The sequence below is a fragment of the Cyanistes caeruleus genome, chromosome 6, assembly GCF_971803275.1.
Source record: "Cyanistes caeruleus chromosome 6, bCyaCae1.hap1.1, whole genome shotgun sequence".
In the NCBI taxonomy this organism is placed as follows: Eukaryota; Metazoa; Chordata; class Aves; order Passeriformes; family Paridae; genus Cyanistes; species Cyanistes caeruleus.
In genome coordinates this window covers 48,385,658-48,399,971 of record NC_141706.1, presented here as the reverse complement: position 1 = coordinate 48,399,971, position 14,314 = coordinate 48,385,658, and the positions used below count along the sequence as shown (strand labels likewise).

The 14,314-nt window shown below is 36.7% G+C and overlaps 1 protein-coding gene across 8 annotated transcripts in view; it reads right to left on the bottom strand.

The window, feature by feature from the left end:
- Positions 1 to 2,343: 2,343 nt before the first annotated feature.
- NRXN3 (neurexin 3) overlaps positions 2,344 to 14,314 on the bottom strand; it is a 972,437-nt gene continuing 960,466 nt past the window's right edge. For 4 of the 8 annotated variants that reach the window (XM_086893501.1, XM_086893502.1, XM_086893503.1 and 1 more), the window contains one exon: positions 2,796 to 3,189. In XM_086893501.1, the coding sequence (XP_086749627.1) occupies positions 2,888 to 3,189 (302 nt within the window). In that variant the 3' untranslated portion in view covers positions 2,796 to 2,887. Of the gene's footprint in view, positions 3,814 to 14,314 lie in introns of all 8 variants that reach the window. The other 4 variants (XM_086893497.1, XM_086893499.1, XM_086893498.1 and 1 more) reach the window with 3 other exon arrangements.

The window sequence follows — 14,314 nt, the reverse complement described above, 5'->3', positions numbered from 1 at the left end:
AGATTGACTCCAGACTCAGTTTTAATTTATGTCCCTGCAAAGAGAAGAAAAAAGATTCATTGGACTAACAGAGGAATGCAAACATGAACATGATTCTGTAATCTGGTGGCTAGACACTCATGTGGGATGGGGGACACTTACATCACACAGTATTTTCCCCTTTAAAGGTCTGGAATTTCCCTGAAGTCTTTTGGAAATAAAAACACAGCAACATCCAGGGCTTTGGGAAGAACATTTTATTGCTAAGCATATCTTTAAACAAAATGCAACTAAGAAAAGAAAAAGAATCAAAAAGAAGAAGAAAAAGAAAGGAGAAAAAAAAAGCAATAACATCACGATAACTCAAATAAAAATTCTCCAGGTTGTCCATAAAGCAACAGGGATATGGTAGTAGCCCACATACAGAAATGCACATGTTCCCAAAAACTGTCCAATAGAAACTTACACAAAAAAGGAAAGTGTAAATATTTTCCCTTTAACTTAAAAAAGGAAAGCAAAAAGGAACGGAAGAAAGAAAGCAGGAAATCATTTCACAAGACTCCAAGACTCCAAGAACAGCAATCTTTTACAGACATCAAGATATAATCAACTTTTATATAGTTTCGGCCAGTTAAGTCATCTAAAATCGTGCTTTCATACCTTTTTAAAACCTGTCTTTTTTTTTTTTCTTTTTAGTATAAAAAATAAAAAAGAAAAAAGCTCAACCTCACACACGCGCACACGCACCACACACACGCACACATACACGCACTGAAAATATTTGTTAACATGAAAGAGCCTTCTCTAAGTGTTTGAGAAGACTGTTCTTTTGAATTTAAGTTCCCATGTGCGTGTGTGTATCTGATGAAACTTCTTCAAAGTCAAATATTCATGCGACTTATAAACACCAGCAAGAGTAGATTTCTAAACCTAAACAGCTGATTAGTTTTCATCCGCATACAGCAAAAGTTTTTCATTTCTGATATCCCAGGGTTCTCAACCCATCTTGGTTTTTTGTTGTTTCCCTCTCTGTCTCTCTCTCTCCCTCATCTACTTTTTTGCACATGATAGGCATGGCCGTCAAACCACCTCACTATGGTTCTGTACAGTAAGATAATCCTTTTCACAATAACTGGGAAAATGTAGAAACCAAATAATCAAATTAAATAAGTTAAATAAAACATAAGACATTCCAAATTTAACCATAAAACAGTATATACACCATCAGGGTATCCATATAGAAATTATACTAGCAAAAAAATAGTAGTAAAATATGTAAACAAAATTTCAGATTTTTTTTTTTTTTTTTTGACACAGGTAACTGTGACAAAGCTAAAACACACGCTCCTTTCACATTTTAAGGTTTGCTTTTGTTGTCTGTTTCTTTTTACTCTGTTCTCCAAGAACATTCTCATTCTGCATTAAGACCATAATAGAACTTCTGTTTCAGCCGTCCCATCAAACATACCATGATAAATATATCTGTGTGTATATATATATTATATTATTAAATTAATTTTTCTTTATTATTTTTTGTGTGTCACAGCAGCTTATTTTCTTTTATACAAAAGAGAAGGAAAAGGGAGAATAGGGCAAATGGAAAGACAGAGATGATCTGAAATGTCAAGCTACAAAATTAAAATATTACATATGAAAAACAGTTATATGTCAAAAAGAACTATGTAATTTGCATTCTTCTACAAGTATTTAGCTTTTCTGACATTTACTGGTCTTGTCACAAGCTGGACTCCAGTGGTGTCTTTCTGATCGCTTTATTAAACTGATTTATTATTTTTTGCATGCATTGCAATGTCACAGAACCAGAACCCAGAAGAAGGCTCCTTTATTTTTGCACAGTATATTCAGCTCAGAATAGTTAATAACTTCTAAGCATTCTTTTTTGAATCTCTGAATCCCATTAACCATACTTTGGTTGTCTAATGCATACTGAGTGCTATACTCAAATAAAGCCAATAACTGAACAGAACAGACCCAAACCCATCTGCTCTTCAGTTCAATTGCAAATACTGGGGCCAGATCCAGCTTTCCATGGCAATTTTCCTTCAGCACCACTCATCAGACACTTTCACTGTGTTGTTAGCAAACAACTTACTACAAGATGATGGATTCTAGAGACAATACAACCGGATATGCAGAGTAAACACCATGGGTAGCCTTTGAGTTCTTGTATGGTAATAGTCTCTCTTTATTTATTATGGAATTATTTTCCGAGATTTCTTCTCGAGTCATGTCTTGGGTCACCCCCCACACCATTCCACTCCACTCTTCCCTCCCTCACCCAAAAGTAACCAAAGAAACCAAACAAAAAGCAACCCAAGAAACAAAACAGAATCAAACAAAAAAAACCAACAATCTCCAAAATCATTTATTCCCCTCCTCCAATCTCGAAAAATTATGTGTATGCTGGACACGGCCAGATCAGTTTGTTCAATATTTCTTTGCTGTTTAATAATGTTTGCTTTTTTTTCTTTTTTCCTTCTTTTTTTTTTTTTTTTTTTTAAATAAGTAAACTGAAAAATTATTGATACAGTCAAGGATCACGAACATTGTTAAAGACTCACTTGGAGATATGAAACAAGTAAGCCATGAAGTCTTCTACCTTTGCAGAAAGTTCAGCGGAGGAGGAGATTTGGAGATGTCCAAGTTCACTAACAGAGCAGAGCTGTGCGCGCCATCTCCAGAACGCTAAGTGTGCTTTATAATACATTAGGGCAAAGTTTGCTGACTCCAAGTGATGACTTAGACATTAACAGTCACTGCTGAAATTTTTTCCCAATACTCTTTCCCACAAACGATATCTCCCAATCTCGTTCGCTGCAATGGTTCTGATATCTCAGTTAAATCTCATTAAGTATTTATATATTTATATATAAATAATTATTCTTTTTTACACATAATACTCTTTGTCCTTGTTTTTCTGCTTCTTGTGGCCGCTCTTTGAGCTCTGCTGCTTCTCCTTCACGAGCGTGCCGTTGCTCTGGGCTGAGTTGCTGATGTAGTTCCGCGTCTCGTCCACCTGATAGGACCCCTCGTCCCTGTTCCTGTACTTGTACATGGCATACAGGAGGATGAGGATGCAGAGGGCGGCAGCAGCCACAATGCCGACGACCATCCCCGTTGTGCTGCTCGACTCACGGACCACCTCTGAGGCCCCCGGAACCCGTCTGATTCCCGGCTCCGTGGGGTTTGCTGTGGGCACATTACGGAACATGGGGGAAGTGATTAGCGGGCTCTTCAGCTTTGTGCTGTCTAGCTCATAGGCAGTGGGCAACGGAAGCAAGACTATGTCAGGCTGGGGTTTGAGCTCACGGTTATTCATTTTGCCGGCTGGCAATTTGGGAACCATCACAGTCGAGGACGAAGCTGTGGAGCGGATCAGCTCAGGGGACAAAGACGTGGTAGTAGTCCTACCAGTTTCGGAGACTTTGTTAGGTCTAAAGTCCTTGGATTCCCACTTGGGTGCGTGTGCTTTGTAGCCACCTTCGAAGATTGAAGTGGAAAGACTCTTATCTGTTACCAAGGAGAAGGTGGTGTAAAAATCTTCATCATCAGTAGGGGGTAGGTTAGAGTCAAAGGTTTCCCCTGAGCCATACCCAGATATCACCAAGCCATCATCATCACAACCATCGCTGCCTTGGTCCGACAAGCAAGGTAACCCCGCCTCAGAGGTCATGGACAGGGAATCTTTGGTGGTCTCAATAATGGTGAGGAGGGGGCGAAAGGTAGGGGGAAGTGTAATGAAAGGTGCACGAGTAGCAATAGGAGGGATATCTAAAGGGTCTTCTACAAGTAGAGGGATAACTAATTCACCTCCTGGGATGGAAAAGAGAAAAAAAAGAAGGTTAGTACATTTCAATGACACAGTGCACCATTTTCAGTTCACTTAAGGGTGAGAGAGGATCTGGGCATTATGAAAAGGTGTCAGGGATCAGCCTTTCATTGTTCCCTCCCACCCTGCTTGGACATTGGTAAAGCGCATGTTCTGTTTCCTACCTATACTAAGTATGTACAGTGAAATACCCTGAATTTTTGCAGACCCAATTTTTTTGATTTTTGGAGATACTCTCAAGTGACTCTGTAGTCATCAATTTTTTGGTAGTGATCTTTTTCAAGCATTTGGTTAGAAGACTATTTAAATTAATTGCTTTAGACTGCCATAGACCAGTGTTCTCCTAGATATATTTTCCACCGCTCATCTTGCCAGTTTTTCCTCTTCTGATTATTTTCATTTAAAATAACAGTGGTATTTCTTCTCTGCCACTCTAATATGCTCACCCTCTGTAGCAGTATGTAAGTTGTCTCCTTAAGGCGCTTTCCATTCGTGCATTTCTTCCTCATTATTGTCTGGCTTTTAAATTGTGGGAAGGTTCATGAAAGTGAGGGATGGAAAAAGAACTAAGTACTTACTGGGTCCATGAAGGTACATCAATGTGCATCTCTTTTTAATCTTTAGCATTCTGATTGACACTAGAAATGTCCCTTTCCTTGCATCTTTTGGGGCTATTAGTGCCATGCTATCTTCATCTTCCATTCTTCTGGATATTCATTTACTATAATTTGATTAAAAATTAAGATAGATTTTATTGTGATTGACAAAAAACTGAATAAGGACTTTGATGAACCAAGTTAGCACTTGAGCCCAGGGCTGCACTGCAGAAGTTGTCTTCACACCTACTGTTACTTCTTGACAGGCAGACAGTTTCAATCAGTACTACTGATTTCTAACATGATGATTACCTGCCTACAGAGGGCTGAAAACAAGGTGGACTTATGGTCTCCTCTTCAAGCAGAACAATAAAGCTATAGATGTAACACTTGTACCTTAAAACAATATAAGCTGCAAATGAAACAAGAAAATCAGTGCATCATTTCTGTGGTTTGGATACTGAGCAGCAATATTGTTACTTTTAGTGTAATAGCCTTGTGTTATCTCTTTATTGTAATATGACTGCACTTCTGCATTTGAGTCTATCGTAGTTAACACTCCACTGTTTTATATTGTGGATTAAAAAAAAAGAATAAAAAAAAGTGGAATCTTATTAATTTATCTCATTCTTTTAGTTCTGATTATGTAGTCTTCCACTGACATACAAGTCATCAAGAAATTTTTTTAGATTGAACTATATTGTTTTTGAAAGATTGTGTAAAAATTTTCCCTTGAGTAATTTTTCTTTGTCCAGACATTTAAGTAAGCAGCTTAAAACATAAAGTGAATTGTTCACCTGGCATCAGGAGAATCTAGATCTATTCAAAGGAGTGCAACTCAGTAAGAAGTATTCCTAATGCATATGAAATTTTGATTTCTACTCACCATTGTTTCAGGAGGATATACAAAAGGAATTACAGTTTCTAAATAAATAATTCTGGGTTTTAGTTATGTATTAATAACTGCTAATGAACAGTTTGGCATTTTTACAATGCTGAATACATCAGGGTCAAAAATTCTACTCTCTCAAATCTACCCTAAATATTACATGCACTTGTTTCCCATTGAATTCTGCCAGTAATGTCCACTGAACATCTATAAGGAATATGGTCTAAAATCAAAATACCTTCTAAATGTATTTGGAGAACAATGTATTTGAACAAATTACACATTGAAGATAGAAATATACCAAAAAAGGTACTTAACAGTTTGATTATATCTGGATAGCTGAAATAGCAATATGGCTTATTCTTTTCCTTAATGGGAAACTAAGTGGTGACACAGTTTAATCAATTGAAACAGTTGGAATTCTCTCAGAGGCACCAGGGTAGAAATTATGCCAAAATTAGAAATGTGGTACTTTGCACACTTTCATGCAAAGCTAATTTTAAGTTAAGATAAAAAGGGCCAATTTGTACATGTTGTTTAGTTTTCTGAGCTTCCTCAGTATGTTCATATATCTCTTTTGTTACTGCAGAGAGAATGAAGAAATAGGTATCAATGCCTCCACTACATGCTTTCAAAAAATTTATGGTAAAAAAGCCTCAAGTGTAGTCTGCCAAATGGCTACACTGAATTTTGTGCTCCTGCATCTGAGCTGTTTTCTGAGCAATGTGGAAACTAGAGCATGTAATAAGATTTGTATGTGTCCAGAAGGCCTATCCATGGCTTGAGTAGAGAATCTATAATCTATGCAAACAGGTGGTCTCAGGATGAACTTGAAGTATGCCTTGAGGGGAAAGATCATCTGTGAGCCTGGTAAAAAAAAAAAATGAATAAAAATAACAATATTTAAGTGAGGATTGCATCAAATTGCATGATTCTGGAATTTAAGTTCCAGAAAGTCAGCAATAGATAGTGTTCCTTTAAACAGTTTTTTTAAGATCAGTGTTTTGCTGTTCAGTTGCAATACTCATCTGTGATTTTCATTCATCATCTGTGACACTCAACTGGAAAAAAAGTTTATCAGCTTTTAATTGCTCATCTGGAGCCTTGAAGTGCCTTTGTTCCTAAATGCTATTATACTAGCCTACAGCATTGGTATGTAGTTGATCTGCCACCCATTGGAGTAATATTTTGGGTAGTTTTTATCCAAAGAGAAGTTATTTTGGTCCCGTTAATGATTAGTTTTTCTGGAAGGAATCGGACTTATCTTGCATTTAATATGAAGACCTTCCTTTTTCCCCAGTAACCTCTGCATTTAAAACCAGGTCATAGTTATATAGTTTTTGTTGCTATTGAGGACTTGAGACAATGATCAGGATTACTGGAACTATAAAAACGATCACAGCTGTCTTGAAATATTAAGTAAAGTTGATAGACTTGCTATGATAAGTGGGGTTTTACATAAGTGATGGAGAAAATAATGGAGCTTTTCAATGCCAACAAGTCTGTTCGATGGAGGGCACTAAGACAGAGTCAGGACTAAGCTTTACAAAGCTTTCATCGCAGCAGGAAGCTGCCTGGAGCCAGTCTCCTCTGACAGAGTAGCGGTGCCTCTTGCCCAGGCCCCATGTCAGCTTAAAGCAAACACTGAAAGATTAAAAAAACTAAGCACCCACTTGGTTGCCAAGAATATCTTACAGAGGATTCGGATCCTGAACAGTTTGCTGTGGAAGGCAAATGTTTTATAGATTTAGGCCTCAAGAAAAAGCTACAGAGGAGCCCCTGAAAAACCCTACATGACAATTTTGTAGGGAAATATGTTTGAGAGCAGTTTTATGTCATTTTTTGTCAAGTTTTCTCCTCACAATGTCTACCCATTTTTCAATTACAAAATAATGCTCTGCAGCCTTGAATAAATCTTACAGGTTCCATTTCCAAATTGCTCTGTACTATGGGGGGGAAAAAAAACCACAACAATAAAAAAACAAGGCTTCAACCCAGTTTGGGCCATGGCTTTCAAGCAAATATTCATGTAAGACTTAGATTCTGCTTGTGAATGATATAGGCTCTTTCCTGGTATTCATAATTTCTTTCCCCTTTTTTTTTCTTCTTGGCTGTTAAGCACCTGTTAAAAGTGTTCACTGTTATGGTGTGAGTTCAGGATTACTTTTGCAATCCAAAGATTTCACAAGGATTTTCCAGATTTATTTTTCACCTGCTTTGTGCTTTCTCCTCTAAGCAGGGAATAGATGTTTCTCGAATAGGAATATATTTTTTAAAAAGCTCCTCTTGACAACACAACACCAAAGAACTAAACAAAAGAGAAACAGATAATTTTTTTCCCTCTGCAGTGACATATATGCAAAACTTATTTGTTCATCAACAGTGTAGATGAAAAAAAACCCCAAACCCCAAATAAATTAACACCAAACTGAAAGGAGCTCTGAGAGAACTGAAGTTTGTGGGGTGGGAAATCTTATACCAAACAGCCCAGCAATTTGCTTGGCCTTCTCATTCCAGAAAGTGTTCATATATTAATTAAAAATTGGCCTTTTAATCTAACACATATACTACTTTTATGGGGTTTTGCTTTTCTTTAAACTACCAAGAGCACTGGGGATATAAAAGGTCTACTTAAGCCTTGGAGCTGCCCTGCTTTTTGCTTTATGAGTGTATTTATAGATATATAATTCATACCTCTGGAGCTGAGCTCCAGTCGGAGTCCTCTGCCACTGGAAAAGACAGAGTGTTTAAAATTTAATAGAAGCCTTATGAACTGTTGAGGATGGTGTGGGCAAGCCAGGAATGCAGAGGGCACCAAAAAATACGATAAATAAAACAACATGGAAAACTGTAGCAGCTGCTGGTTTTCATCTTTAGAGCCACAACTACTTCAGTGGAGTTTCAGGCATCAAACTGATACAGGACAAAAGGCACACAAAAAGGAAGCCTGAGAAATTCATCTTCTCATGATGATGATAAGGAGCACACCTTATAGACTCTCTCTTTTTCCAGCTACAATTGAGGAGCTTTAAAATGTGATCCATAAAGGCTTCACAATTCATCCATTCCTGCAAGTACTTGAAATTCCGCATCCAAACTTTGCAATTTTCATTCTATTCTTTTGATGCTCCTCTGAAGTCTGACTCCATTTTCAATATGAAATACTTTCCAGAGAAATAATTCCTTACCTTTTCCCCCTCTGTATCAACACAGTAATTCCTTATTAAAAGACTGAGTTAATAAATTTCAGTCTAATGGTATTTAGTTAATTCTGCTTTGAGTCCTCTGAGGATAAAAAGAGGAAATTATTCAGAATATAGTCTCTGATTCAAAGAGAAGATGATGCTAACACAAAACCTAGTATATGAACATTCTCAATATTTTCTGCTCTTGCAGTCTGAACTAATTGCAATTGATCGACAGTAGTAGAGAGAAAAACATGATTTCCACAAAGGAATACTGCACCTCTTTATCTCAGATATTTCCTTTTCATTTCAGAGTCTATATAGTCCTCAAAGTGATTTGATAAAACTGGATTTCTGGTGGAGTTTGTTGAAAAGCATTTCCTAAGCCCCTCCCTCCAGCTATACTAAAAGGCATCAGTAAATGCAGTGTTTCCCAACAGATGGCTCATGAGCAGCAGGAGGGTACAGAGTTTGAGAGGTCATGAATCCTAAGTTAATGCTGGGCTGTTAACAAAATAAATTATTGGTCATCTTTGTGGAGTTTCAGTGAAACAAAACCTTCCAGAGAGGTCCTGACATCACGCCTAGAAGCAAAATTCTAGAGCGATACCAAGTATTTTGGTGCCCAGGCACTGAGCTTCTCTGAACCACGAGGCATGCCCTCTTCTATCTCTCACTGTTATTTTAAACTTTTATGAATACCTGATGGCATCTTCCTATTTAGTCTAATCATTTGTTGTGTTTTCAGTGTCAGTTGTCCCAGGGACTTAATGGTTGAACCTAATACACCTGCTGAGCACAGCATTACTATGCAGAAATGGTGAAAACATATGTACTTATGGGGAAGTACAGATTTCTCTTACTTTTAGTCACTGCTTTTTGGAGAAACTAATGCAAATCTCTTTTGCATTAAGGAAATTTTAGAGGTTCAGGATCTGTCTGCATCGTTTCTGGATGATGCTATCAAGTCTGACACTAATATTGTGAGTGCACTAACCTGGTAAGAGTACACTTGAGAGTATCATTTAGACTGGACATCAGGCACATGATCAGCAATGAAAAAATTAGATACAAACAGAATTGTTTCATGGGAATAAAGTAAGAATGGTGTAGAGCTGCAGTAGGAAAACCCCACCAAAATGCTGAAGAAGTCCCAGAAATTTTGACTTGATATGAAGGCTCCACCACCAGGTTAAATACAATTTAAGTGGCATGAAAAGAAGTAACACTACTGGTGATTCGTGTGGGGAAAGGGAAAGAAAGCTTCCAGAGGGGGACTGAGTAAGAACAGAACCAAAACTGCCTCAGGCTCCTTCACCCCGTCATATGCACAATACAATATGGCAATTGACAATATACAAAGAGCACGTAACATAAAGGCAAATACAAACCGAATAAAATATAAATAAACTTATATATGTTTTCCTAAAACAAAACCATACACTAGAAAATAAAAATTCCACAGCAACAAGGTAAAAGAAAGGAAAAACAGAACAAGTAATTCACTTTATCAGCAAAAGAAAGATCAAAACCTAAGAGAACTGAAAAAAATTATGAAAATCAAAAACATTATTTCCTTAAAAAAAAGGTAACCAAAAATACATAAAAATATTTAGAAAGCATACCACATTGATTTCATAACAGTCAACTTACATCAACAAATTGCCCGCATGTTTTTTGGCATGAAAGGAAAAATTTACAAAAGAAAGTTGTGTAAGAATGCTCTTGGACAAGTAGCATTGCCACATTCTTGTAACTTGCTTTTTTTTGCTGTTGTTTCTTAAAAACTTTTTTAGCAAAATGTTTATTATTTCTTTTTAAATATATTTGTTTTACAACAAAGGGCGATACAGGGAGGCAACAACACATACATCCACACCACATAACATGAAAAGAAAAAAATCTTGCACCTTAACAAATTTGAACTTGTTATTTTTTCTGCTGTTTTTGGTTGTATTTTTTTATCTTACGTAAAGTTGTTAGCATATTGCAGTTGAAAAATCCTGTACAATTTATTGAATTTACTTTTGCTTGTTTGCATATCTACACATATAATGTTTTTTGAAAAGCAAAGTTTGTTGCTTTTTTTGCCTTTTTGGTCAATTTGATATATATTTTTTTAAACATTTTCTTTTTTTCTATAATTTTTGTGTGTGTGTGTTTTAAGGAATGGATGACTGCACATAAAATTTTAACAATGCTAAAGAAAGGGGTGGTGAAGGGGAACTTATGGGAAGAAAAAATGCTTAGGGTGGATGGAGTGGGAGTGTAAAAATCTATGAGTGTACTACACAGGAGATGAAGATGATGGGAGTGAATGTGTAAGTCAGTTGCCATGTCCATGTAAGGGCGGTACGGAGTGATCTAGCAGCATTAGAGCTTCTGGCTGTAAGGAAGGGATGGGCAATATACAAAAACAAATGAGCATATTCATGCCCATCAACAAAAAGAAAGAACAGAACTCTAACATTGACAATCTCACAAACCCTAAGCTGCAACTTCTTCAACATGCAAGTTACAAAAAATTAATAATTATAATATTAATATTTACATTTTCATTAAAGGTTCTCAAATTATAAAAACAGTTAAGACTTTTCCCTATTAAAAATAGCAGTAAAAATACATAAACTAATAATAATAGTAATAATAATAATAATAATAATAATAATAATAATAATAATAACCAGAGAGTAAAACAAAAAAAACAAGGAAACTAGTTTTATGCATTGGAGTTAGAACAACTTCATCTGTAGCTACCCACAGCCTTCTTGTTCTAAGAATCATCTTTTCTGAAGTCCATCAAATTGACATCAGTATCCTCAATAATTTCAGACAATCATTTCTTGAGTACATCAAATGTACTGTTTCAAATGTAGAGATTGTGTTTGCACACCCCATCCCCACTGTCAAATTAGACCGCTTTTATATTCAGATTCCCTGGAGAATCTCAAAAGTACAGCTGTAGGATTCTGCCAGTGAAGTAGTTCCTTATTTAAAGACAGAAATAGAGGGAAAAAATTGCAGAAAACAATTCATAACTCTTTTGTTTTGTTTGTTTTTTTTCATTATTCGATTGGAACAAACCAAATCTAAGATAGAAATTCAACCATTGAAAAGAAATACATCAAAATATAACAATGTAGAGATATACTAAAAAAAAAAGCAAAAAATGAAAAAGAGAACTTTGTTCCCAGGAAGAAGGGAGATAAGAACAATTGCTAGATTTTGAAATTTTATTGTTAAAGAAAAAATTATTCCACACACTTTCAAAGATGGACAAACCAAATGCACACATTGAAAGGAACAGACAAAGCAGTCTAGGGACACTTTCATAATTTGAATTTTTTTAAAAATAATTGTATTCTCTTTCCTTCCATCCCCCTCCCATTTAAATATGTTTTCAATTGTTGGCCAAAAACCCCACCACCCTTGAGAGTTGCTTTTTTTTTTAATACATCTTTTTTTTTTAATCACTTATTTTTAAAATAAACATGGAGAAAAAAAAAAAAAAGACGTGCAGTCTGGATGTACGTCATAAATAGACATAGAAAAAGATAGAAGAAATTGGCTGAGGTCGACAAATGGGTTATATAATAGCTTAATTTTACTGTAGGATGTTAATAATAATGCATGCTTAAAGTAAGTTGCATTTAGGGAAAGTAGAAAAACAGAAGAGCAAGCAAGGTTTTGGGGGGCGGGCAGGCAGAAGGGAAGGGGCGGACAAGGGGTGTACCATCCATGCCTCTCCAGAAAGGGCAAAGCACATTCCAGCAGGATCTCTGCATTTCTGGGGAAGGTCAGAAGGGGAAAAGGGTGAGGAGAAATTATAAGCTATTCTAGGATATATTTTTCACCCTGACTACGACTGATTTGAATCCACTCAAAACACCAGACTCCATCCTTTGTCCTGACTCTCCAAGGCACACCTGAAATCACTGGTATTTATTTTTCTGCCTAGTGGCAGAAAATGCTGCCACTGCTAGCATTAAGACAGAGACTACTTTCTCCTATGCAACAAAAGCATCAAAAGCTCAAGGAGATATTACTAATTGGTTCTTTCCTAAAACTGTATCCCAGATACTCTATGTCCTAGAGGGGTCCTCAGCTTCCTCTGAATTCCTTAATGACACATATGATGTGTCTGCATTTTTCTTGTATAAAGACCATCACCTAGATATCAGAGTCCTTCCAAGAAGGAACTCAGGACCCCAGACAAACAAACTGTTTTGTTTGGTGTTTTAAAAGACAACAAAATTGCATATAAAGCATCATAGGACCCTGCCTAAGATGAATCTCTCCAGGAGGTGGGAAAATCGGGCTGTAAGCACTACATACAACTTAGCTTTCCATCAGGAATGTCAGCAAGATCATTCCATAAGCCATCATAAAGTCATGCTACCACCAATTAGTTGCAGTGGGAGCTACCTTGAGATTGAATTTCTGGGAATAATGGGGATATCTTCCCTGTAGATGTGGCCAGGGGTACTTTTGTGTAACAAACAGGTAGGATGTTTTGGTACTTACTAACATGAGGAGCAATAGCATCTCTAAAGTCACTGATAGATCAGCGTTAGTTCAGGGAAATATTAAATAAGTATAAACACCACAAAAATGAAATAGCCTGGGTTGGTTTTAGATGTATTACTGAAAAGTGTCCAGCTCTGAGAGGAGTTACATAAGAGCTCTACTTCAGAAGTGATGAGGTTGCACTGACTAACAGCACAGTGCAGCTGCAGCTGGAATGTACCATGCCTATGCTGGGAGGCTACACTGGACCTGTCTCCTACATCCCTTTGGAAAACATGTTAGGAAGGGAAGAGGTCAAACCATAGAAGAGGAAACCTGGTAAGGGTTATTTATCTCAGGGAATAAACATGCAGGGTACAGAAAGCAAAATGTTGGTCTGCATAGGAAAATTTGGGGATTCATTTGTGGATCAGAAAAAAATGGTTAGGAATAGGAAAAAAATTTACAGAAATGAGGCCTTTTCAGACCTCAGTTGAGATTTTTGTTTGGCAAGGTTACAAGGCTAGTGTCCCTGGACATCACTCCCCACCAGGATTCTGAGCCTCTGGTTTAATTGTACTTAAGGAGTGTCACAAAGAGGCATTTAAGCTTTGAATTTTAATCAGTATTTGTCATGACTTGCAGCTGGATTTTTCAGAGCAGTGAAATATCCCCCTTCAGCACTTTAGAACTGAGTGCCTTCTCTTTGATGCAAAACAGACTGCAAGGCATGGGTCTGGCTGCCAACTGTGCAGTCTAAGTCAGGCCTCTCCAGAAAATACTTATGCCCTCTTTGACAATAAACCCCTAACTCATTGCATGAAGGTCTGGAAAAGCCTTTTACTGCCTGAAAGATCAAAAAGAGAACCACAAGTGGAACCAGAGACACTTAAAGAGATGACAAGATTTTGCAAAGGAAATCTTGATGTTAGCCTTACAAGAGGATTTGAAGGGTGCTAAGCAATTTTTATTTGGTCAGTACAGAGGTGCTTGAATAGAATTAGAGTTCTACAGAAAATCTGGGTCCAGCAATTTCTGTTGAGGCTGGGAAAACCTTCTTCAGTCTTTAAAAAAATTCTGGCTGTTAATAGTCAAAATTAAATGTCCTAATTTGAAAATTGGATCTTAAATGCTTCCACATGAAGCTACAAGATGCCATTTTATTACTGAACACTTAGCAAATTATTCCTCAGAAAAACAAAGACTAAAAAGCATAACTAGTGCAGCTTTTTTTTTTATTATTTTCAAAAACTTAAAGCAGATCAAAGGACAGGGAGTATAAACATCTGTATTATCAAAGCTTACAAAT